This window comes from Leopardus geoffroyi, chromosome C3, assembly GCF_018350155.1.
Source record: "Leopardus geoffroyi isolate Oge1 chromosome C3, O.geoffroyi_Oge1_pat1.0, whole genome shotgun sequence".
Lineage (NCBI taxonomy): Eukaryota > Metazoa > Chordata > Mammalia > Carnivora > Felidae > Leopardus > Leopardus geoffroyi.
In genome coordinates, this window is record NC_059338.1 from 59,681,468 (window position 1) to 59,709,148 (window position 27,681).

Genomic DNA, 27,681 nt, shown 5'->3' on the forward strand with positions numbered 1-27,681 from the left:
CTCAAAAAGCTAAAAATATATCTACACTACGACCCACCAACTGCACTACTGGGCATTTATCCATGGGATACAGGTGTGATGTTTCGAAGGGACACATGGACCCCCATGTTTATAGCAGCACTATCAACAATAGCCAAAGTATGGAAAGAACCCAAATGTCCATCGATGGGTGAAAGGATAAAGAAGATGTGGTATATATATACAATGGAGTATTACTCGGCAATCAAAAAGAATGAAATCTTGCCATTTGCAACTACGTGGATGGAACTGGAGGGTATTATGCAAAGTGAAATTAGTCAGAGAAAGACAAAAATCATATGACTTCACTCATATGAGGACTTGAAGAGACAAAAAAGATGAACATAAGGGAAGGGAAACAAAAATAATATAAAAACAGGGAAGGGGACAAAACAGAAGAGACTCATAAATATGGAGAACAAACTGAGGGTTACCAGAGGGGTTGTGGGTGGGCGGATGGGCTAAATGGGTAAGGGGCACTAAAGAATCTAATCATGAAGTCATTGTTGCACTATATGCTAATTTGGGTGGAAATTTTAAAAAATAAAAAATAAAATTGAAAAAATTGGGCTAAGAAAAAATGACTCTAAAATGATGTCAAAATAAAAAGCTCACCTGTTAAGGGCACATGCACCCCAATGTTTATAGCAGCACTATCAACAATAGCCAAAGTATGGAAAGAGCCCAAATGTCCATCGATGGATGAATGGATAAAGAAGATGTGGTATATATACAATGGAATATTACTTGGCAAGATTTCATTCCTTTTGATAGCCATTTGGGACAACATGGATGAAACTAGAGGGTATTCTTTAAAATTTTTATAATGTTTATTTATTTTTGAGAGAGACAGAGTACGGGCAGGGTTGGAAGAGAGAGAGGGAGACATAGAATCCGAAGCAGACTCCAGGCTCCGAGTTGTCGGCACAGAGCCAGATGCGGGGCTTGAACCCATGAACAATGAGATCATGGCCTGAGCCGAAGTTGGACGCTCAACCGGCTGAGCCACACAGGTGCCCTTGAACTAGAGGGTATTATGCTAAGTGAAATAAAAGTCAAGAGAAAGACAAATATCAAATGACTTCATTCATATGTGGAATTTAAGATACAAAACAGATAAACCTAAGGGAAGGGAAGCAAAAATAACATAAAAACAGAGAGGGAGACAAACCATAAGAGACTCTTAGATACAGAGAATAAACTGAGGGTTGCTGGAGGGGTATTGGGTAGGGGGATGGGCTAACAGGGCAATGGGCATTGAGGAGGACACTTGTTGGCACTGGGTGTTGTATGTGATTAATCACTAAATTCTATTCCTGAAATCATGATTATACTGTATGTTAACTAACTTGGATTTAAATTAAAAAATAAAAAAATTTATTACTTGAAAGAAAAAAAACTACACCCCTTAAAACTACTATCTGCTGGGCTTCTGGTTAAAAATGCATAAATTTATCTCCTCTTGCTCCCAAAATCCTATCAAAATGACAGTCAAAAGAATAAAAATAGTAGAGGTCCACAGGAAAGGAGAAAACAGAAAGAGGTTTCCATGGAAGAGAGTGTAACACACCTGTGGGATATGGAAAGTAAACGAAGGAGTGGTAACTGATGAAGCTAGACAAAGGAAGTCATAGCCTTCAGCCCCCACAGAACCAGCTACACAAATCTGCCTACCAGAACTCTAGAGAGGCTCTGAACCCATGGACATATCCCTGGCCAGACAGCAGAGGTTAAGACCAGGAGGCTGAACTTCTTCTGTGCAAAGCATGGTCAAGTTCCCTGACTGTGCAAAGAAGTAAACTCAGAGAACTAGGCAGCAAGAACGGATGGTAGTATCTTAAGACAAAGCCCTCAATATTCTGGCATTTAGGATTTTGTCTCAACTTAGCATCCAGCTCTTATCTGCTTCCCCTAGAGTAAAGCCCAATTAGTTGTTAATCCCCAATGAACAATACTAAACACTCAGCTTTGCAGCCTCATTTCTAAATATGAACATAACCAAAGACAATCAGACATTCAAAGAAACCCTGAAACACGGAAAGATCAAGACAGGAACACCACAAGTCACAACCCCAAAGAATGAAAATCCAGAGAACAAAAGCACACAAACATCCCTCCCCCACCAAGTACCCCAATGAGATCTATGAAATTACTGCATCTATGATCCTACTTATCTTCCTCATATCTTCAACCTGAATCAGCAATGATGATGAATGTGACAGTATGTGTAACAGGATAGTACCTGCAGGCAGAAAGACCTCAACAAGTCAGCCTCTGCTCAGTATTAAAATGCCACAGCTTGTTAGGGTTCTGTGCTTGGTCTTCTTCTCTTTTTGCCCTCTGCCTAAGTAACCTCGTCAATATGCAGTAGATCCATTAAAGCAGAGAACTGGTCTCTCTTCATTGCATTTTCAGTGCCCAGAACAGTGCCTGGCACATAGTGAAATGATGACTGCTGGCATCATCCAAATCTCTTCACGGAGTTCTAGGCTGGGAAGACCAGCTGCTTGCTTGTTATTTCTAGATCTTACCTCACCAGGGCCTCAAAACATTCTAAACTTGCTCCTCTCTCTTCCCTGTCTACTCTGAAATATATACTACAAACCTGAGTATTGTCTTTATTTCTTTTCACGCTCTTTCTGTATCCAGTCCATCGGGAAGGTCTGCGGATTTTTACCAAGATGAAATCTACTTATTCCTCTCCATCTCTACTGTCACTAGTCTGGTCTAAGCCATTTCTTGCCTTGACTAGAGAAATGGTTTAACAGTTACGGACTGTTTCCTTCCCTTCTTGCCTCCTTTCAATATATCCATTAAAAACTCAAGAGGATCTTTTAGAAACCTAACCAAATTCTGTTAATTCCCTGTTTGGTAAAATTCCTTCCTGTACCCCTTACATACAGAGATCGGATGGTTGCCAGAAGGGAAGGGGGGAGGGACGGGGAAAAAATTCCTTCCTGTAGCTAAGAAGGCTTATAGTGTGTATGGTCCTTGCTTATTTCTTCAACCTCACCTTGTACATTCTCTCCTGTGCTTACTACTTTCTGTCACACTAACAATTTCCAGTAAACACCAAGCTTTCACCTCAAAGCCTTTGCCTCTCTCTGCCCAGGATGCTCTTCCTTCTAGTTTTGCATGGGTGCATCTCTCTCTTGCTTCAGATCTGTTTTAATATTACATCTTTAAAAAAAAAAAAAGTATTCTTGATTATTCTAGAAAGCAGTCTTTCTACCTAGTCTTCTCTGCAAGAAGAGAACAGTATCCTACTGATTTCCTTCTCTGCACTGATCACAAGCTAAAATTACCATTTTATTATTTACTGTATGTTTCTCTTTCCCATTAAAACGTTAGCCTCATGAAGGCAAAGTCCACGTAAATCTTGTTCACCACTGAACCTCCAGCACAGTGCCTGGGACAGAGGAGATGCTCAATAAATACTGGCTGATTAAAAACTACCTTGTTTCAAGCAGATGTCATTACACAGTGAATTAATTCAGGGACAATTATGACAAAAAGCAACAAAGAGAATGGAAGATCTATAAAAGTTATGAATATTCTAGTCTTCAAAATTCCAGGATAGCCATCAACAGCCTCTTAAGTTTCGGATACTCACTTTGTCTAACTGTACTCAGTGTCACCAATACCTATCCATTTCATCTACCTGAAGCTAGAGGCATTTATCAAAAATTTATTATAAACTTTAATGTAAAAGAAGTTCCAAGGAAGCATTTGAAAGGAGTCCTATTTGCTTATATTAACTAACAAATTCCAACAGTAGTTTCTGTTGACTACTACAACACAATCTCCTGTCTAAAAAATACTGTATATTAGAATCCATCCCATCTGAAGCAGTTTATTACAAAAGTGCTTAAAGTATTATGTAATAGTTTCATCATTAACAAAATCCCATGGCACCGGCCCCAATGTCATACACCAAAGCTACTCTTGTTGTAGCCTACACTTATACAACTGAGCTCACCACTGTGTTTCTTCTATTTTAAAACATGCATTTTTCACTTTTTAACTTAAGTGGAAATACACCTTCCAAATGAAGGTGTTTTACAATTGCTATTGGTCTAAGAAATAGTTGCATTGCCTAAACATGTACAAGTTTGGTTGTTTTTGATGACAAACAATTGCAACCCATTTTATTCAAGAAACCAATTGAAGATTATTTGAGAAAAGTATTGGTTTGTCTCTGAACACTTTCTGCTGACATCAAGAACCAGCATAAAAACTTGCATAAAGGGTGTTAGTGGCAAACAAGTATTTTAATACACCAGCATATAAATACATATGTCTGTTATGTGTTTCACATTAATTCACGTCGTTCACTTTCTTTGCACAATACTTGCTCAGTCTGTTTGGTTTCCTTTTTTTTCTCCTAGTAACCATAAATTTATCCTTCCCCTAAAATTATTTTTCATTTTTTTAACTGAAGTAGAGACTTTCAGCTGTACAACAGTGATTCCACATGTTTCATAAACACTACACTATACTCACAAGTGTACCTACCATCTGTCACCACACAACACTACTAAGACACCATTGACTATATTCCCCGCACTGCACTTTTCATCCCTGTAACTTAATCATTCCTTAAGTGGAAGTCTGTACCTCTTACCCCTATTCACCTATTTTTCCCCATTCCCCTCCCCTCCCCGTTTGTTCTCTATATTTATGAATCTGTTTCTGCTTTTGTTTTTCAGATTTCACATATAAGTGAAATCCTATGATATTTGTCTTTGACCCATTTCACTTGGCAAAACACCCTCTAGGTCCATCCATACTTTGCAAATGGCAAGATCTCATTCCTTTTTATGGCTGAGTAATATTCACATCTTTACCCATTCACCTATGGATGGGCATTTGGTTTGCTTCCATATCTTGGCTATTGTAGATAATGCTGCAGTAAACATTGGGGTGCATAGATTTTTTCCAATTAGTGTTTTTTCTCTGGATAATATACACAGTAAAGGAATTACTGGATCACAGGATATTTCTAATTTTTTGAGGAACTTCAATACTATTTTCATAGTGGCTGCACCAATTCATATTCCCACCAAAAGTGCACAAGGATCCTTTTTTCTCCACATCCTCACCAACACTTGTTAGTTGTTGTCTTTTTGATTCTCGCTATTCTGACAGGTGTCAGGTAATAGCTCATTGTGATTTTGATTTGCATTCTCTCATGACGAGTGATGTTGAGCATCTTCTTACATGTCTGCCATCTGTATGGCTTCTTTGGAAAAAGGACTACTCAGGTCCTATGCTCATTTTTTAAATCAGATTTGTGTGTGTGTGCTGAGTTGTAGAAATTCTTCATATATTTTGGATACTAACCTATTATCAGATATATCACTTGCAAATATCTTCTCCCATTAAGTTGCCTTTTGATTTTGTTGATGGTTTCCTTCACGGTGCAAAAGCTTTCACTTTGGTGTAATCCCAATAGTTTATTTTTGCTTGTGTTTCCCTTGCCCGAGAAGACACATCTAGAAAAATGTTGCTACAGCAGATGTCAAAGAGATTGCTGCTTGTGTTTTCTTCTAGGAGTTTTATAGTTTCTTAAATTCTTTTTTTAATGTTTATTTTTGAGAGAGAAAGAGAGAGCAAGGGAGGGGCTGAAAGGGAGACACAGAATCTGAAGCAGGCTCCAGGCTCTGAGCTGCCAGCACAGAGCCCTACTGAACCACAAGATCATGACCTGAACTGAAGCTGGACCCTTAACCCACTGAGCCACCCAGGCGCCCCTAGGAGTTTTATAGTTTCAAGTCTTTAATACATTTTGAGTTTATTTTTGTTTATGGTGTGTGGTGCAGTTCTCTTTTAAGAAACATTGTATCACAAAAACTCTGGATGACAGAGAAGTCAATAATGTATATAACATAGACACTGAATGACTCTGAAGGTAAAGTTTTAGAAAGACATTAACAAATAGCTGAGGTAATAGTATATGAATCAAAATATGCTAACATATCATCCATAAATTTTACAGATTAACAAGAATAAACAAAACAGAAAATCTACAGATGATGCATAACCAAGAGAGTATTACAAAGCTACCTATAAATGGGGGAAAAAACTCTTAATTTTCAATGGAGTAATTTCTCAAGTTTATACCAAGCTATTTTATATGGCTTTAGAGGGAGACTGGAGTCCCAGAAACACTGGAGGAGAGACAGAAGGGAAACAAAGAGCCTAAGATTAAATTACAATAATTCCACAATGAGATCTGTAAATATTCAGAATCCTGATAGATCAGAGCACTGACTAAAAACACCTGTGGGACTCTAGGAGGCAGTCTGGAAGGTGAGGCTTCTGGGCAGCAGGGGGTAAGAGGAAGGGAGAAGTTGTTTAGAAATTGTACAGAGGGGTAAAAAAAAGCAAACGGGAGAGGGGGGAAAAACAGGACTTTTCAGGACAAAAGAACGAGAAAAATGGGAAGACCCACCACCCTGAAAGCATTCAAAGGAACCGCCATTTGCTACACAGACAGAAGAGGGAGCACTGGAATGAAGAATGTCAAATGTCCCAAATCAGTAGCCCTGTCCACGAAATGCAAAGGAACAACATACCCTGATCTACAGAAAGCTACAAGAAGAAAACTGAAAAGGGGACTTAAAACACTTCAGCTGATAACTTCTCCCCAAAGTCCCCTGATCCCCAAAACACCACAAAGGTAAAACTAAAACATAACACTCTATGTTGAATTAAATATCCTCAAAGAAGGATTTTAAGATATGAAAACATGTCCTGAGTGAGAAATTTCAAAACTAAGAACAGAAATTAAAAAAAGTAAGAGTTGACAAAACTCTGGAAATAAAAATTATATCAGAAAAGACTAAATTACAAACTGCCTAAGGAAGAATAAAAGATTAAAGAAAAAAAAAAAAGAAAGAAAGAAAAAAAGAAAGAAAAGAAAAGAAAGAAAAAGAAAAAGGGTCAGAGACCATGATCAAAATGAAAGGTAGGCCAATGTTTCTGATTCTGTGTCTCCCTGTCTCTCTGCCCCTCCCCCGTTCATGCTCTGTCTCTCTCTGTCCCAAAAATAAATAAACGTTGAAAAAAAAAATTAAAAAAAAAAAAAAAAAATGAAAGGTAGGCCAAGAAGACCAAACTAGACCATACATATGCTGGACTCCCTTAAGAAGAAAAAAAGAACAGAATATTAAATAACCAAGAGAAATCTCCAGGAATAAGACCTCTTTTTGCATACTGAAAGTTTTCACCAAACAATTGAGAAAACTGACCTGTGATAATATACTCAAAGAAATATCATAATAAAACTATTAGACTTTTTAAAGATTAAAAAAACACCCTTAAAGTCTCCAGGCAAAAAGATCAAATAAATTAAAAGGCCAAGAGAATTAAATGACCAAACTTCTCAAAAGCAACACACAATGAAATACAACAATAAAGCTGTATTTGTAGAAACTCAAGGAAATAAAAGATAAATAACAAGATTTCAACAGGCAAGAACACAGGGACAAGTGTCCCCAAGAGCCCTTAATCAATATACCAGATCAATTCCACATTTTCCTGTAAAGGCACCAAAAAACACAGTAACCAGCTTAAAACTACAGGATATGCAATGAAACATAGAAACACAGTATAACAGAAAACTTTAATACACCATTCTCAACACATGACAGATGAAGCAGACATAGCTAAAGGGATTAAGGTAGTTTCTTTTTTTTTTTTTTTTTAATAACTGGAAGTTTGTACCTCCTAATCCTCACCTAAATAGCCCATCCCCTCACCAACCTCGCCCTCTGACAACTACCAGTTTGTATTTAAGTCAGTTTGGTTTTTAGTTTGTCTGTCTCGGTTTTTAGAATCCACGTAAATGTGAAATCATGGTATTTGTCTTTATCCGACTTATTTCACTCGGCATACCGTCTAGGTCTATCCACGTTGCCACGAATGGCAAGATACATTCTCTCTGTGGCTCTGTAATATTCCAGCGTGTACGTGTGTGTTGTGTGCACCAATCTCCTCCATCCATTCGTTTGTCACTGGGCACCCGGGTTGCTTCCATTTCTTGGCTATTCTAAATACACATGGGGTGGTAGGTATGTTATCTTTTCAAGTTAGTGTTCTTGTTTTCTTTGGGTAATGGAATTACCAGATTTCATGGTCTATTTTTATTTTTTTTCCATGCTTATTTTCCACAGTGGTTGTACCAACTTACATTCCCACCAGTAGTGCCCGAGAGTTCCCTTTTCACCACATCCTCACCAACCCTTGTCTTTCTTAAGAGATAAAACAACTTAAACATAATCAAAGTAGTCCTCATGGATAAATGTCAAACGCTACACCCTGACAATAAATATTCTTCTCACATGCCCACAGAACATTCACAAAATTGATTATATATTAGGTTAGCAAAAAACTGCAAAACTTCCATAAAGTAGAAATATTATGGGGGCGCCTGGGTGGCTCAGTCAGTTAAGTGGCGAATTCAGCTCAAGTCACGATCTCGTGGTCTGTGGGTTCGAGCCCCGCATCGGGCTCTGTGCTGACAGCTCAGAGCCTGGAGTCTGCTTCAGATTCTGTGTCTCCCTCTCTCTCTGTCCCTCTCCCACTTGCACTCTGTCTCTCTCTGTCTCTCAAAAATGAATAAATATTCAAAAAAAAATTTTTTTAAAGAAATATTATGAACAAAACTGATCACAATGCAAAGACACCAGAACTTACTAACAAAAACCAGAAAGGCCTTTCCACCTGGAGATTATTAACTCATGGGTTAAAACTACAGAATATTTTTTAAATTACAAAATACTGTATGTGAATCTATGAGATGCATTGAAAGCAATGTTAAGAAGAAAATTCACTCTACTAAACACCTACCAATAAAATATAAAAATTAATGAATTCTGATCCCCCAAAATAGAAAAAGAACTTAAGAAAAAAGCAGAAATTACTGAGGAAGAGAATTAAAAAAAAGTTGTTTTGAAGAAAAAAATAACAGAATAGACAATATACTATCTTCATTTAAGGAAAAAACACACAAATACACAAGATAACCACCGAAACAGAGGTAATTTTAAAAATTATGAGACTAACTTTGCAGACTTTTAAATAAATTTGGAAACTTATATAAAATGTACAATCTCCTAGAGAAGTACGGATTACCAAAATTGATTCCATTAAAGTTAGAAAGCCTAATCAAATTGATTTTCATAGAAGAAACAGAGAAAGTTATTAAGGAAATGCCCCACAAAAATTATCCAGTCCCAAATATGCACAATTTGTATGAGAAAATTTTAAAAGTATTGAAAGACCCAAAAGTAGATTAGAGAAATGCAAACACATCTCACCTTGGATAGAATTCAACATTATAAACATTTCAGTTCTCCCCAATTTATACATTCAATGCCATCCAAGGAGTTTTATGGAGCTAGACTGAAGTGAAGGGATTCTTCTGCATATACATTTTGTTTAAACAAATTAAAAAGAATAAAATCAACAAGGATGGGGAAAAAATGCAATAAAACAAGCAAATGGGTTGAACTAGATTTCAAATGAATAATTTCACCAGACTGAAGAAGGGGAAAGAACCAACCCAAATAACTTTTGAACAAAGTATTTGGACTATGTATCTTCAGACTAAATAACTGAAAGCAAATTCTGAACTATCAGTATGCCGTTTTACAGTGGTATCACTTAACAGTTCTCTAACAATTGACTTTTACTTACTGTATTCTAGGACTGAACAAACAAGAATATTGAGTGCCAGGTTTTCTCACTCAGAGAAGAGAAATACAAAAACAGAAAAGTGGAAAAGTAGAAAACAATATGTGTTGAACTGGAATTGTAGGTTTAGTATGAACTCATGGTGAGACAGATAAAAATGTGTGTGGAGAGGGTGTATATACATGTATTTCCTAGCTCTATCCACTAAGGGGAACTAGAATCAATGATGCTGTAGTAGGAATGAACATACCTAGCACCCACATCCTATCTCCTAAATACTCTCCTCCATTTAAAGGAACCAGGGTTTCTTGGAGAAATGGCTAACCCAAAGCTGAAGCAGGAAAGTACAAGGATGAGCCTGAACGTATTAAGCCAGAAAGCAATGAAGCACTGAAAGAATAATGAAGAAATGCCAAAAGGACAGAAACCACTGCTTTGAAGGGACTCCCAATGGCCGTGAAGAAACAACGTAAGTATAAAAATAAGTTGACAGTAAAAGATTATAGCCCATTTAATAAAACAGGAATCCATGAGTCCATACTCATTATTTTTAAAAATAAAAGCTCTTCCGGGGCACCTGGGTGGCGCAGTCGGTTAAGCGTCCGACTTCAGCCAGGTCACGATCTCGCGGTCCGGGAGTTCGAGCCCCGCGTCAGGCTCTGGGCTGATGGCTCAGAGCCTGGAGCCTGTTTCTGATTCTGTGTCTCCCTCTCTCTCTGCCCCTCCCCCGTTCATGCTCTGTCTCTCTCTGTCCCAAAAATAAATAAACGTTGAAAAAAAAAAATAAATAAATAAATAAAAGCTCTTCCTTACAGTAGGATGTCAACTAATAAATGTAGTAGGAACAACTGGATCAGAAAATCACCATTTCACAGGGGCACCTGGGTGGCTCAGTCGGTTAAGTGTCCAACTCTTGATTTCTGCTCAGGTCATGATCTCACGGTTTGTTCCTGAGTTTGAGCCCCTCATCATGCTCTGTGCTGACAGCATAGAGCCTCCCTCTCTCTCTGCCCTTCCCCCAATTTGCTTGAGCTCTCTCTCTCTCAAATAAACAGTAAAAATAAATTTAAAAAAATAAATAAATAAAAAATAAAAAAATCACCACTTCACAAATGTAGTAATTACTGATTCAGGCAAAAATCATCAATGGATGTGAAAACTAACAGGCAGGCTGAAATTTGAGGAAAAGAAGATCTACCAAATCTCAAAATATCTCCCTACAAAATATTAATTTTAAGGTGAAAAACAGTAACTTTTCAATGGCAGAAATCTGGCAGACGATATCTGGCAGACATGATCAAAGTTACCATCAGTAATGGAACAAATGGACATCAGATGCATCCAGATACGACGTACTGAGAAGACACCTAACTTTTGTGGCACTCCTGCCAAAAATACAGAACCTCCATCTACTCATGAGGAAATAACAGGCAAACTAAAACTAAGAAACAGTCTATAAAGTAATTGGCCTATTCTCTTCAAAAATGCCAAGATCAAAAAAGTCACAGTAAGTCATTTGCAAATATCTTCTCCTATTCTGTAGGTTGCCTTTTAGTTTTGTTGATGGTCTCCTTTGCTGTGCAGAAGCTTTTTATTTTGATGCAGTCCCAGTAGTTTATTTCTGCTTTGTTTCCTTTGCCTCTGGAGACGTATTTAGTAAGATATCTAGTAAGAAGTTGCTATGGCCAATGTCAAAGCAGTTACTGCCTATGTTGTCCTCTAGGATTTTGATGGTTTCCTGTCTCCATTTAGGACTTTCATCCATTTTGAATTTATTTTTGTGTATGGTAAGAAAGTGGTCTAGTTTCATTCTTTCGCATGGTTGCTGTCCAGTTTTCCCAACATCATTTGTTAATATATAAAGAACTTCTAAAACTGAACATCCAAAAAACAAATAATCCAGTTAAAAAATGGGCATAAGACACGAACAGACATTTTTCTAAAGACATACAGATGGCTAACAGACACATGAAAAGATGCTCAACATCATTCATCATCAAGGAAATACAAATCAAAACTACAACAAGGTTATCACCTCACACCAGTCAAAATGGCTAAAATTAACACAGGAAACAACAGGTGTTGGTGAGGATGTAGAAAAAGGGGAACCCTCACTGCTGGTGGGAATGCAAACTTCATGCATGAGCCACTCTGGAAAATAGTATGGAAAAGTCAAAAAGTTCCTCAAAAAGTTAAAAATAGAACTACTCTACCATCTGGCAATTGCACTACTAGGTATTTACCCAGAGGATACAAAAATATGAATTCAAAGGGGTACAAGCACCTCCATGTTTTAGCAGCATTATCAATAATAGCCAAATTATCAAAAGAACCCAAATGTCCATCAATTGATGAATGGATAAAGAAGATATATACAAAGGAATATAACTCAGCCATGAAAAAAAGTGAAATGTTGCCATTTGCAATGCTGTGGATGGAGCTAGAGAGTATTCTACTAAGTCAGTCAGAGAAAGACAAATACCATATGATTTCACTCATTTGTGGAATTTAAGAAACAAAACAGATGAACACGGGGGGGAAAAAAGAGAGGCAAACCAAGAAATAGACTCTTAACTACAGAGAACAAACTGAGAGTTACTGAAGGGGACTCGGGCAAGGGGGAAGGGTTAAATAGATGATGGGTACTAAGAAGGGCAGTTGTGATGAGCACTGGGTGTGGTATGCAAATAATGAATCACTACATTCTACACCTGAAACTAATATTACACAATTATGTTAGCTGAAATTTAAATAAAAACTTGAAAAAAAACTAAACAAAAGAAAGTCAAAGACTGAGAAGCTATTTCAGATTAAAGGAGCCTAAAAAAACCTAACTAAATGCAACATATGCTCCTGAGTTGGACCCTAGACTAGATTTTCTTTTGCTATAAAATATATTACTGGAACACTAGCAAAATATTTCCAATTAAACAACACTATTATGTCAAGGGCAATATCCTGTTTTGATAATTTTATCATGTTACTATACATGTTCTTAGGAACAATACATTGATATTTAGAAGTGAAAAGGCATCATGGCAGAAACTTACTCTCAAGTGGTTCAGAAAAAGAAACTGTGTCTAGAGAGCAAGTTACAAAGAAAATGTATTAGAATGTTAACAATTAGAGGGGAGCCTGGGTGGCTCGGTCCGTTAAACATCAGACTTTGGTTCAGGTCATGATCTCACGGTTCGTGGGTTAGAGACCTCCATTGGGCTTTCTGCTGTCAGCGCAGAGCCTGCTTTGGACCCTGTCTCCCTCTCTCTCTCTGCCCCTCCCCTTCTCACGTGCACATATGCACTTCCTCTCCCAAAAATAAGCATTGAAAAATAAATAAATGTTAACAATTAGGAAATCTGAGAGAATGACATATAGGACTTTTCTGTACTATTCTTGCAACTTTTCTGTAAACCTGAAATTATTTCAAAATATAAAATATTTTCAATTTATTTTACTTACATATTTCATATATATATATATATGCAAGAATTCTATGTAATATGACATCTGTTTAAATAAATATATTCTTCCATCAGTATAAAAATTCTAAGTGATAAAGCACCCTGTCAGTTATTTGGTAGTGTGTCTGTTTTTAGTTGCAGACAAAGTAACAATGTATCTGACAATCAATGGAATCCTATATTCAAGGAAATGATTCCAAAGTTTCATAGGAAAACACTGCCCATTGATGGAAAAACCAATCTTGTCATATTTTCTCAGTTCAGAAAAGTCAAAATCACTAACACAAAATCATTATAAATACCTTGTGTTGCTAGAATAATCCCACATGGCCACATCTAGGAGGCTCCGAACCCAGGTTTTAGAGGGCTCCTTAAGAAATTTTTGCTGGTAGATTCCCACTACAAGATCTTCTACAGTGAGAAGTTCTAGATCTTGCCTGATTTCTTCCATTGGTAAATAGAAAAAGACATACAATTAGTGAATTTAGATACACAGAAGATGTACATCAAAATGGAAACAAACACAGACATTATAAAGCACTTGAACAGTAACCTAGTTTTACTTACTTGATGCCTTTGCCATATGCTTCAAACACCAGTTGACTCTGGCTCGGTCATCAGACTGGAGAAGGAAAAAAATTTACTTGTATTTTCTCCTACATTATTGTTCAATTGTTGTTCTTCCAAACTGGGGAGATAGGGGTGGCAGGAAGGGAAAGACTAAAGGGTTTGTGACAACTAAATGAGAACCATAAAAAAGAGCAACATATATTTTAAAAGACTACTGCTATTAATAAAGTTACATTTATAAAGCAATGTTAACAGACTTTGTGAAAAGCAAGGGAGACCTAGGGTAGGCGCATGAAGAAACCAACATGCAGAAAAAGGTCATCTGTTCATGATTACACTAAACTAGTAAGATTAAAGCCCAGTTCTTCAACTCCTAATCTAAAAGAATTTCTTTGGGTACCTTTTGTGGATCTTTTGGTATCTTAAGTGGATAACCTTAAAAAAAAATTCTTACACTGAAATTACCTTGCAGTAGATAGGTGGCCAGCTTCCTGGGTTTGGGTGAATAAACCCATAAAGGTTTTGTAACACAGTTGCTTGGTCATGCCCAGATTCAAAGTTTGAAATAGGAATCTTGTGACTAGAATCACCTGAAGGAAACAAAAAGGAAGTAGGGAGTTCAAAATTTGACCAAGACAAATATGACAAAGTGGGTAAGGAAGGAGGGTATAGGAAGAGGATAGTGAGTAACTCATGTTTAAGCACTTGTACCAAGCCTAGTTATGATTAGGTACTTTATCCGATATTCTTATGAGAAAGGGGATACACACCTATTAGAGAAGAGACAACCGAGAATCACAGAAGTTAGTATAGTAAGTTAAGAGTTGGTGATCAATGGAGTAAGGACTCAAAACCAGGTTTAAGTGACTAAGCCTGTATGTTTTCACTATTCCCCTCTGCTTTTCATGTAAGGCTGGAGAACTTAATAGCAATGATTGCTTTTTTAAAGGTTGTACAATCAAGATTTCCACTTGCAATAAAAAGTGGACCAATTCAGACCAAACTTCCACAAAAATTTAAAATACTTGAAAATATCAAGAGCACACAGTAGCAAGGAATTAATAAACCCAGATGCAAGAGAATATAGAAATTCAAAAAGGCCCTCCAGAGAGCCTAGCTTTTGGGGCAGTTTTCTCCCCCTGCAGTTATTTACCAATTCCAGAAGAGGAGGAAGTTGCATGGCTGAGAAATGTGTTTGTGACAGCTTTGGAGGCCTGGTTTGCGAGGCCTCCAGGTGTCTAGTAAGAGCAAACATAAATCTTTTCTGGAGGAAGGGAACATCATTATAAACCTCAAATTACTTTAAAATCATTTTTTCAGCATAGTGGGGAAAATGGTGGCCAGGAAGGCAGGAAAGGAGAAGCCCAAGAAGCCACAGCCAGCTGGAGCTGTCAGAGTAATGAAAGGGAAAGTTCCAGTTGCAACACCAAGAAGTAATCAGCTGAACAAGAAGCTGCAAACCTCTCAACAAAGCCTGTAAAGATCCACAAATTTGGAAGCACCATAGGTAGTGACAAAGAAAGCCTCAGCCATATCCATCAAACTTGGATCAAGTAAGCCTAGAGGAACTCTTGCTCCAAAAACCCTTTCAGTAGCAGTAGGTTTTAGTGAAGATGAAGATAGTGAACAGAGGAAATGACTCCAGAAACAAAGATGAGGATGAAGAATACTGGAAGGGATACACCAACATCATTAGGACCAAACTCCTTCAATAAAGGAAAGCATGATTTTTCTGATGACCAGAACCTATGGGAATGAAATAGAAAATCTCATCTTGGAAATGTCCATGACCAAGATAATTAAATGATGTGTTTTGAAATTGGGGTGTTGGGTGGGTGTAAAGTTAAAAGGAACAGTTTCCTTTTTTTTTAAATTTTTTTTAACGTTTATTCATCTTTGAGAGACAGAGCATGAGCGGGGAAGGGGCAAAGAGAGAGAGACACAGAATTGGAAGCAGGCTCCAGGCTCCGAGCTGTCAGCACAGAGCCCGATGTGGGGCTCGAACTCACGAACTGCGGGATCATGACCTGAGCCCAAGTCGGACATTCAACCGACTGAGTCACCCAGGTGCCCTGCAACAGTTTCCTTTTTTAAAGAACGGTATAAGATTATCTTTGGAGACTTTTTTTTTTTTTAAGATTGAGTGATATATAAATGAATTTGAAATTAGAGGCAATTTATGTTTTATATACAGATTTCAAGACATTTACTAATTTTATAGTTTCATGTGATTAGCTTACAGATAATAGAAAAATCAGAAATGGTATCTAAGAACTGCATTTTTTTTTTTAATGTCTATTTATTTTTTGAGAGACAGAGCATGAATGGGAGAGGGGCAGAGAGAGAGGGAGACACAGAATCCGAAGTTGGCTCCAGGCTCCAAGCTGTCAGCACAGAGTGTGATGCGGGGCTTGAACCCACGAGCCATGAAATCATGATCTGAACCAAAGTCAGACACCCAACCGACTGAGCCACCCAGGTGCCCCTAGAATTACATATTTTTTTTAAGACACTATCAAGAGGGATGCAAAAAGTTATTATCTATTTAAACTGCAAACAATTACTCTTGACTCCCTTATTAATGTAAACTGTCTCCCAGGAACAGCCTGTATTGGGAAGAAAATGTTACTGGATTATTGACTGGAAGTACATTAAATAAAACATGGTTTGGTTTTTTTTCTCCCCTAATGGGCATTTGTTTTTGATCCTCATAAACTAGGTATTGCATTGCTATCAGCTGGTACAGATGCCTACCTCTTTAAAAAAACTTTGTTTTCATTTTATGTAAATTGTTAAGTATTTGAAATAGTACATTTCACCTTAATGGGTCCTGTCTACCTTCGTTAGTCTTCAAAGACCATCTGCTACCAAAGTAAAATCAGTATTGTGAATGTGCTTCTTAGTTTTTGTTCTTAGCTAGTTCCTGTAAGCATTTCCACCAGATCTTGAGGCAACTCATGAAGAAGTAGTTTCTTTTAAAATACAAACTACCACCAAAAACTTAAATGTAGGTATAATACTTAGATATGTGGGTGTTTTTGTTTTTTAAAAGGTAGTAACACCAAAAAACCCACACTGTATGAAGATGAAAATGAGAAAAATGCACTTTCCATACCTTTGTTAAAGCTTCATTTACTAATTTATGAAAATGGAATTTGATTTGAACTTAATATAAGAAATCTTATGTTAGTAAAATAATATGGCTATTTGAATTATACATATATTTTTTCGTGCTCGCTTCGGCAGCACATATACTAAAAATTATACATGTATTTTTTAAAGTATTATACACATTAATCATGTACATTTTAGATACTGAAGATAAAAATAAAGAAAATACATCTTTAAACATATTCTATGGAATCTCCGACCACATTGTTAGATCTATGTACTATAGGCTTTCTAAAAAACTTGAATTTTTTTAATGTGACAGTTAAGCACATCTTTAAAAGCATAATCACAGATAAAAGAAACATACGGTAAAATGATTTCCTTGAAAACTCCTACAATGTTTAATATGGAAGCAGCTTCAGACTACTTTATTGGTAGCAACCACTCGCTGAGCTCTTTTAAACAGGGATTAACTCCAGAGAAGCAGCCTGTATTCCTAATGCTTTGTTCATCTGCATTTTGCTTTTAAGTTGAAAGTAAACCCCAAGTAAAACAATGGAAATATATATAGAACTATCAGTTCTTACATGATTTAATTATATAATACATGAATTTAACTTGCTTTAATGTAAGCAAACTTTCCACTTTTGTCCATTTTGTTGTTTATGTTAAAATAACATCTTTTCCTACATATTGTCTGGACTCAAATGAATTATTAACCTAAGGTCAAGAGGGGAGAGAAACGATTGAGATGAATGTCTTTACTAAAATACCACTAAATTTGTCAAACTCAAAAAAAAAACATTTTTTCAAACATTATATATGAATAACCAGGTACAGGATGAAAGAAGAATGAGAACCAAACCAAATTTGATAGAATGAGATCCAAAGTATTCCAGCTACTGAAATTATTCAGTACAGATGATAAATATTCACGCTTATGATCAAATTATGAATTTTATCATAAAGTTATAAAAAAGGACACACAGGAAGAGTTCAATTTCTGATAGCAACAGACTAGAACTCTATGAATGAAACACCTGCTTGAGAGCACTGCAGAGAGAAAATTACAGTAAGGAACCGGGGGTCCAAAATCTTGGAGAAGAAGGAATCCTAGAAAGTGGATTCTGGCATTTGGGTTCATTGGTAATTTGGGGCATTTATGAATTCTGGAAGAGGAGATTTAGAGTCTGATAAACTGAGCAGTTTTCAAAAGACTTAGATATATAAGAATTAAAACTATTACTCTGGGGGTGCCTGGCTGGCTCAGTTGGTGGAGCATGTGACTCTTGGTCTTTGAGTTGTGGATTAGAGCCTCATGCTGGGTGTGGAGATTACTTAAAAATAAAACCTTTAAAAAAAAATATTACTGTAGGACCACTTGGGTGGCTAGGTCAGTTAATCATCCATCTCTTGTATTCAGCTCAGGTCATGATCTCACGGTTTGTGGGTCTGAGCCCCTCGTTGGGCTTTGTACTGACAACACGGAGCCTGCTTGGTATTCTCTCTCCCTCTCTCTCTCCCCCTTCCCCTCTCATACTCTCTCCCTTTCTCTCAAATAGGTAAATAAGACATTAAAAAGTATTACTCTAGTATTACTTGTGTATATTAAAAATTATAATTAAAAGAATATTCAATTGCCTTCTTGCTTCCACTGTTTATACTCAAGTCAATTGCAAATTTTACAGATGATCCTTTGGTGGTAATCTGTCTACCTTCCCCCCTTTTTAGAGATCAATCAGAAATAGACTCTTAAAAGATACGAACCCAATTTTACATTATCTCAATCCCTGAAATTGGATTAAGGTACTCTGAGATGGCTAGTGACAGCATCTTTCTGCCAGAAGCAGTCACAAATTTTCTTCAGAGAAGGATAACAAGTTTTTCTATGTACTGTTCAGCCCTCAAAAATAATCAGATGGGGGTGGGGGAGAAAAAAATAAGACATATGAAGAGATCAGGTACTTGACATCAAGATAACCAACAGACCCCCCCCCAAAAAGATCCCTATGTTTTTCAGACATAAGGCTTTAAATGTTCAGAGAAGTAAAAAATAGATTATTTTAGCAGAACCATAAAAGAGAACCAAACGTAAATTAAACTGAAGACACATTCTCTAGCCCATTTTAGGATGGCAAAATAACGTTGAGAACAAAATTAGGTAAGATTAATCAAAGTCTTTAACATGAACGTACAAATCCTAAAACAAAATATTAGCAAACCAAATTCAGCAATTTAAGAGCTATACAGTCACTATAATGGGTTTATTGCTGGAATGTAAGGTTGGTTTAGCATTAGCAAATTACCAGATGAACAAAAAGACACAAATCACCTGAGATACAGAAAAACTATTCATTAAAATGTGCAACTGATATCTCTAACCAAACTGGGAGTAGAAGGGAACATCTTTACTCTGATCAGGAGTATATACTAATGCACTAATATATGGAATCAGAAAAGACCCCAAAATAATGTCAGCCAGAGTAATGTTAAAATAGAAAACCAAAGCTGGAGGCATCACAATTCTGGACTTCAAGCTATATTACAAAGCTGTAATCAACAAGACAGTATAGTACTGACACAAAAACAGACACATAGATCATCAATGGAACAGAACAGAGAACTCAGAAACAGACCCACAAATGTATGGCCAACTAATCTTCGACAAAGCAGGAAAAAATATCCAATGAAGAAAGACAGTCTCTTCAAGCAAATGGTGTTGGAAAAACTGGACAGAGGCATGCAGAAGAATGAAACTGGACCATTTTCTTAAACCACACATGAAAATAAATTCAAAATGGCCAAAAGACCAAAATGTGAGACAGGAAATAATCAAAATCCTACAGGAGAACACAGGCAGGAACCTATTTGACCTTGACCGCAGCAACTTCTTTACACAGTCTCCAGTGGCAAGGGAAACAAAAGTAAAAATGAACTATTGGGATCTCTGTGCTTCTGCAAGTGAAGGAAATAAAATCAACAAAACTAAAAGGCAACTGACAGAATGGGAACAGATATTTGCAAACGATGTATCAGATAAAGGGTCAGTATACAAAATCTATAAAAAACTTAAACTCAACACCCAAAAAACAAGTAATCCAGTGAAGCAATGGGTAGAAGACATGAATACACTTTTCTAAAGACATCCAGAAGGCTGACACATGAAAAGATGCTCAACATCACTCATCATCAAGGAAATACAAATCAAAACTACGAGATACCACCTCACACCTGTTAGAATGGTTAAAATTCACAACTCAGCAAACAACAGATGTTGGCGAGGGTGCAGAGAAAGGGGAATCCTCTTGCACTGTTGGTGGGAATGCAAACTGGTGCAGCCACTTTGGAAAACAGTATGGAGGTTCCTCAAAAAATTAAAAATAGAACTACCCTACAACCCAACAATTGCACTAATAGGTATTTATCCAAAGGATATAAAAATACTGATTAAAGGGGCACATGCACCCCAATGTTTACAGCAGCACTACCAACAACAGCCAAATTATGGAGAAAGCCAAAATGTCCATCGACTGATGAATGGATAAAGAAAATGTGGTACAAGAGAATATTATTCAGCAATCAAAAAGAATGAAATATTGCAATTTACAACAGCATAGATAGAACTACAAGTGTATCACACTAAGCAAAGTAAGTCAGAGAAAAGACAGATCTCGTAGGATTTCACTCATATGTGGAATTTAAGAAATACGACAGATGACCATAGGGGAAGGGAAGGAAAAATAAGATGAAAACAGAGAGGGAAGCAAACCGTAAGAGACTCTTAAATACAGAGAACAAACTGAGGGTTGCTGGAAGGGAGGTGGGTAGGGGATGGGTTAGACGGGTGACGGGCATTAAGGAGGAGGGCATTTGATGGGATGAGCACTGGATGTTATACGTAAGTGATAAATCACTAAATTCTACTTCTGAAACCAATACTACACTATGTTAACTTGCATTAAAAAAAAAGTGCATACGATGGGGCGCCTGGGTGGCGCAGTCGGTTAAGCGTCCGACTTCAGCCAGGTCACGATCTCGCAGTCCGTGAGTTCGAGCCCCGCGTCAGGCTCTGGGCTGATGGCTCAGAGCCTGGAGCCTGTTTCCGATTCTGTGTCTCCCTCTCTCTCTGCCCCTCCCCCGTTCATGCTCTGTCTCTCTCTGTCCCAAAAATAAATAAACGTTGAAAAAAAAAATTAAAAAAAAAAAAAGTGCATACGAAAAATAAGAGAAGAAAAAACTACAGCCAACAACATACTCACCGATGAAACATTAAAAAACTAGAGTTCCTAACCAGCACAGTTACACATATTTTTTAAATTTTAAATGAAAAAATAGGGGCGCCTGGGTGGCTCCGTCAGTTGAGTGACCGACTTTGGCTTAGGTCATGATCTCATGGCTCGTGGGTTAGAGCCCCGTGTCAGGGTCTGTGCTGACAGCTCAGAGCCTGGAGCCTGCTTCGGATTCGGTGTCTCCCTCTCTCTCTGCCCCTAACCCACTCACATTCTATCTCTGTTTCTCTCAAAAAATAAACATTTAAAAATTTTTAATTTTTAATAAAAAAATATATAGATTAGGAAAAACATCATTTCACAGATCTAAGGAATTGACCAAACTCAAGAATTATAGTTCAGCAATGGTTGGATAAAACTAAAACATAAGAGTAAATAAAAATATAATTTCAAGAGACATTATAAATCATAAAATTTATAAGCTATAAATTTAATGAGATAGTAAGATCACTGTGAAGAAAATTATGAGTATTATAAGGCATCACAGATCCAAAATTAAAATGTAACCCCATGTTCACAGAGTATCATGAAGTTGTCAGTTTTGTCCAAAATGATCTAAAGATTTAAAGGTGATTCCAATCTAAATTTCAACAAAGCTTTTTGTGAAGCATGATACTCTGAATTGTATGGAAGAGCAAAGGGTCAAGAATAGCTGTGATGTTCCAAAACAAAGTCAAGGAACTTGTCTAAATAGATATCATCAAAATACTGTATTCAATGGTATGAACACCAAAAAAAAAACACAAGTAGACCAACAGAACAAAATAAATATATCACAAAGACATCTGCAGAAATGTGGCACTACATACTGAGGAACAAGCTGATTATTTAATAAATGACACTGAGGGGCACCATGGCTCAGTGGCTCAGTCGGTTGAGCGTCTGACTCTTGATTTCAGCTCAGGTCATCATCTCATGGATCTGGAGTTCAAGCCCTGAGTCCTGCTCTTCATTGAGCATGGAGGCTGCTTGGGATTCTCTCTCTCCCGCTCGCCTGAATGCACTCTCTCAAAATAAACAAACATTAAAAAAAAAAAAAACAAAACAGTAATAATAAATGATGCTGAGACAACTAATTATCTACACAGGAAAAAAAAAGAAATAGAACCTCTATTTCACACCATTACACAAGTCAGTGCCAGGTGGAATAAGAACTTGGGATATGAAAAACAAAACTTAATAAAAGCTATCTTTATCGCCTGCAGGTAGAAGATTCTTAAATAAGACATTAAGAACCCTCAAAACCCTAAGGGAAAGGAGGATACATTTACTAAATTAAAAATAACTTCTGTTCATTGAAAGACGCCACAATGACAGTAAAAAAAAAAAAAAAAAAAAAAAATACAATGCATACACTGAAAATAGGTACCTGTAATTAAGTCAGTAAGCAGATACATAATAAAATTCCCCAAACCAATATAAAAGACATTCCAATACAAAAATTGGGGAAAAGTAATGTTGAGTTAAAAAAAAACAAATACAGGTATGGAAACAAGCACACAATGTTAATTACATAAAAGTTAAAAAAAAAAAAACAATTAAATATACCCTTTAATTTTTTTTAACGTTTATTTATTTTTGAGAGAGAGAGAGAGCGAGCGAGCAAGCAGGGGAGGGACAGAGAGTGAGGAACAGAGGATCCAAAGTGGGCTCCATGCTGACGGCAGAGAACCCGATGCAGGGCTTGAACTCACGAACTGTGAGATCATGACCTGAGCTGAAGTTGGACGCTTAACCAAATGAGCCACCTAGGTGCCCCTAAATACACCATTTAAATACATATGTATTCACAATAAAACTATTCAGAAAAGAGAAAATGATTAGCACAAAATTCCAAATAGTGTCTCTCTCATAAAAAGGGAGGGGGATGCAATCAAGGAGAGCTACAGGGACCTTCAAAGATAGGGCACCGCTATTATTTCTTCAGCTGACTGGTGAATGCACAGATGTTCATTAACGTTCTTTATACCTTAAGTCAATGTTATACTCTTTGTGTATGAAGACTAATTTTAAAAGCTGATAGACCTTTTGTACGGGAAGCCAAAAGCAGTTTTCAAAGCTTTGCTTTTTTTAAAGCAGAACTTCTCTCAAGAAAATTAACCAGTAAAATGGACAGAAGCAGAGCTCCTCTGGTTAAAGTGGGGGAGAGAGAGAAGGTCCAAGACCTCCTACTCCCACACTCTCATGCAGAATCTGAAGTACCTTTTCAGAGAAAAGCAAGGCAGTGGGGGTGGGGAAATTAATGGATTCCGTACCAAAATCTCTTGAAATTCTTTGATTCTAATGTGCTAAACCATAACACCCATCCATGAAGTATTCCCTCGATTCACTTACACATATTTCATAAAAGGCCAGATAGCACAGGAGCATTTGAAAGATCTACATGTACATTCCTTAGCTACTACTTACACTGCATCCACATGTAAATTTGCTTCAGCATGTTCCCCTTTGAAACATGATCTTTTCCTAAGCATCAGGTTGATTACACTAGCATAAGCATTTTTAGTTATTATGTCGACACAGCCATCACTCTAATAGAATCATTTATTTTATTTAACTGGCACATTTCCCAGCGTTATCAAATTGGCAATTTAAGACATGTCGAAATTGATGAGCTCCAAAAGATCTAAGTTTCCTGAATGAACTGTGTTCAATTTTAATTAGTTTAAAATAACATATTAAGAAAACCCTTCTAGAGTCTTTAATAGGTTTTTAAGAACCACACTTTCCGTTAATCTGGTTGACTTGAAAATGTTGTAAAAATAAGCCTTAAAAACTTTTTTTTTTTAAATCAAGTACTTATCAGAACCAGAATAATAAACAGTAAGCCAGTGGCACTCTCATAAATGAGTGTCTGGCAAATTGCAGGGATTCCAATGCACTCAACAGATGAACAAACCAGAAACAGCTTAAGTAAAAAAGTGAAGTTAATTCACCAGCTAAGTTTCTATTTTTGTTTTACTACCACCTATTTAGTTGAATAACCTCAGATGACGTACTACGTGGGGAGATTAGCTAGGTTCACACTTCAAAAACTGCAACAGAATTCTTCTGCTTTATACATTTTTTTTTCCATTCAAAGCTACATAAAGTAATCAACTAAAAAAATTTGCCCTTACCTTGTTCCACAGTCTATGGCCCTGATCCCAGGCAAAACAAAAAAAGGACTAGTACATATTTTTCACGAAGACTGGAAAAAACTCAAAGGACGTAATTAAAAGTGACTCTAAAATGTTCTCTTCATTTATGAAGAACAGCATTATAAATGTTACATAATAGCTGCTTATCATGCATATTTGAAAAACTTAGCATTAAGTAAAAAAACAAACTTAAAACAATGATAATTTTGAATATAAATAAAAAATAAAATTATCATGATTTTCATTCTAATCACAGAGGAAACTTGCTAAAACCTAGTTTCTTTTTTTTTTTTTAATTTTTTTTTTTCAATTTTTTTTTTCAACGTTTATTCATTTTTGGGACAGAGAGAGACAGAGCATGAACGGGGGAGGGGCAGAGAGAGAGGGAGACACAGAATCGGAAACAGGCTCCAGGCTCTGAGCCATCAGCCCAGAGCCTGACGCGGGGCTCGAACTCACGGACCGCAAGATCGTGACCTGGCTGAAGTCGGACGCTTAACCGACTGTGCCACCCAGGCGCCCCAAAACCTAGTTTCTAAAAGAGTTTAGTTCAGAGCTTAGGTATACAGTCATATCCTTTGGTGTCCCACAATCTATTTAATTTTCAGGTTTTTAAGGATCACATGCGCCATCTATCATTTCTATGAAGAGTCTCCAACAGTAAGATTATTCTTCCTCCAAATTATGTTTTACGTGTTCATTTAAAGCAGTAAGTCTTAATCAGGTACATACACATTCAATGCCTATATTCTACCCCATTCATTTATACTTACTTGCAGCCTGACAATGAAACCGAAATCCTCGTGGAATTTCACCTATAATACAAAATATTTTGTTGAGAGAAGTTCTCTGGTTTTGCTATAGCAATGTTTCATAGGATGATCAAGTCATAAATAACATAGGTAGGTAACTGTTACTGCTATGTGAAAACACAAACGATTAAATTTTCATAGAGATTTGTTTTGTTTTACCCAGAGGAATGAGGAGTATTAAAGAATTTTGGTATATTGTCTAAGCTGTTTTGAAAAGGAAGTTACTCATAGAGGTCACTTTGGCTGCTCAGTCAGTTAAGTGTCTGGCCCTTGGTTTCAGCTTAGGTCACAATGTCATGGGATGGAGCCCTGCTTGGGATTCTCTCTCTCCCTCTCTCCTCACCCCCCACAGGCTGTCTCTCAAAATAAACTTTATATGTACATAAAAAGAAAGTTACAGAAAAAAATACTAGGTAAAGAAAACTTGGGCTAAAGAAGTCTTAACGAGGGGTCCAGAAGGCCCTTGATATAGGTATTCATGTATGTATTTAAAAAAAAAAAGTCTCCAAATTCTATCTTTTTAATTTTTTGTAACCATATGAAGAAAAACAGTTATTTAACTTATTCTAAGCAACAACTCTCACAGGTGTGAGTAGGATAATTAGTTTTTAGTTTTTCTGTCATCTAAACACAAGGAAAAGTGCTGGCCTGTACTAATGAATTTTATTTTTTATTTTTTTCATTTTTATTTTTTTCATTTTTTTTTTTTTAACGTTTATTTATTTTTGAGACAGAGAGAGACAGAGCATGAACGGGGGAGGGTCACAGAGAGAGGGAGACACAGAATCTGAAACAGGCTCCAGGCTCTGAGCTGTCAGCACAGAGCCCGACACGGGGCTCGAACCCATGGACCGTGAGATCATGACCTGAGCCGAAGTCGGACGCTTAACCGACCGAGCCACCCAGGCACCCCTGTACTAATGAATTTTAAAGCAACTGACAAAACTAAAGATGAAGTTCTCTCCTCAACCTCTTTCCCTTTACTCTTCTCCCTATATAGTTCACCTCCTTACCTTAAAAAGTATTACTGGTCCTTTATCTATCCTCTTGGTAAGTGAATTGAATCCTGTCTTCATTACTACCTCTTTTGCTTGAGTGGAATATCCAGAAAAAAAAGTATTGAGAACATCTGAGAAGCTATTAAGTACTAGGCTATTTCCATACCTTCTCTTGTATTCCTTAGAGCAGCCAACAATAGGAATTATTCCCACTTTACTGATAAGCTAATAAGTTCAGAAAGGTTAATAACTTTGCTGAAGGTTACAAAGCAACATCAAGTTAAAAACTAGTGATCGCCAAGATAAAGGATGGGTTAAAAAAATAAAAGAGCAAAGGCATAAAAAGCTTTTAGAAAATTCCAAGACGTAAGGCCATAGGCAAGCAAACGCCAGGCTACATACACATTTTCAGGTATACCATCCACCCAACTCTAATGCGTTCTTGAGGTTAAAAGCTTCAACTAAAAAACCCCGTGTAAACACCTAATTCTTAATGATTTTTCAACCAATTATGATGAAGTCTTGTTACATTTTAGGAACTCAACTATGCATCAGCCTTTAAGAAAACAAATATTATTAAATAAACTCAAGATAAAACGCATAGTTTTTAAGATCTAGCATCTACCCACTCTACTTACCAGGATTTATAAAACTGTGGAAATCTGCCATAATACCTTCTTGGAGAGAATATTTAACACAGCCTATTTCACAAGGGAGGAAGCGCTGTTCACAATGAGGAGGTAGTTCACCATGGCTAAAAATGTTCAAAAAATAAAAAATGCCTCCAAGGAGAGCTAAAAAAATAAATAAAAAGAAAAAAAAAAAAGCAGTAAGACAGCACAAATAGATGAGAGTTTACCCCTCTACAAAAGAAAGTTTTAGAACCGTTTTCCTTGTGTTCCTATAATCCTAAATGAGCTGGAAATGAGAAAACTAATTATCTGTACCAGATAAACGAATCAAAATTTTTATAATTATACTTATCAAGGATTACAGTGGTAACCACTCTGCATGAAGCAACAAAATTATTCAAATTTGCAGCCAGCTCTACATAATTTAGTTAGACATATGCCTTGAATTTCAGGAATGACTTAAGAAAAGCTGTGACCCATATTCAACAAATTCAAGAGGTTTGGGAAATAAAGCCAAGTAGAATCAGTGTAGAAAAACTGCGTGATATAAACTATGGACAATTTAGTTCACTCTTTACTTTTTACCAATTTACATAAGAACACCAATAAATTCTCTAAAGGAAGAAAGAAATATGAGATTGCGAGAAGGGTTTTATACACCAGGATTGGCCACAATTTAAGACTGTTAAAAGTTTATTAATCTTCAACAAATTCATAACACAATAAAAACAGCCAGAAGGAATAACAAGGGCTCTTATTAGCTACATTCTTTTCCAGGCCAACTCAATAATTCAACCTTCTCTTTGTAATTTAAATGTATTTTAAGGGTCTAGTTATAAACACTTAAATCTAAGAAGTATATTTAGTAACACATGAAGTGGTTATTAACCAAGAGACCAGATTTTTGTATAAAACAAAACCTCTCCAGTGTTATTTCAACAAACGCAAATT

General features: G+C 36.7%; 1 protein-coding gene across 2 annotated transcripts in view; it reads right to left on the reverse strand.

Moving 5' to 3' along the window:
* The window catches only part of MAEL (maelstrom spermatogenic transposon silencer), a 38,844-nt gene that overhangs the window by 8,675 nt on the left and 2,488 nt on the right, over positions 1–27,681 (reverse strand). For both annotated transcript variants that reach the window (XM_045453069.1, XM_045453068.1), the window contains 5 exons: positions 26,737–26,892; positions 25,062–25,103; positions 14,214–14,338; positions 13,746–13,800; positions 13,481–13,622 (listed from right to left, as the gene is read on the reverse strand). In XM_045453069.1, coding sequence (XP_045309025.1) covers positions 13,481–13,622; positions 13,746–13,800; positions 14,214–14,338; positions 25,062–25,103; positions 26,737–26,892 — 520 coding nt within the window. The remainder of the gene's footprint in view (positions 1–13,480; positions 13,623–13,745; positions 13,801–14,213; positions 14,339–25,061; positions 25,104–26,736; positions 26,893–27,681) is intronic.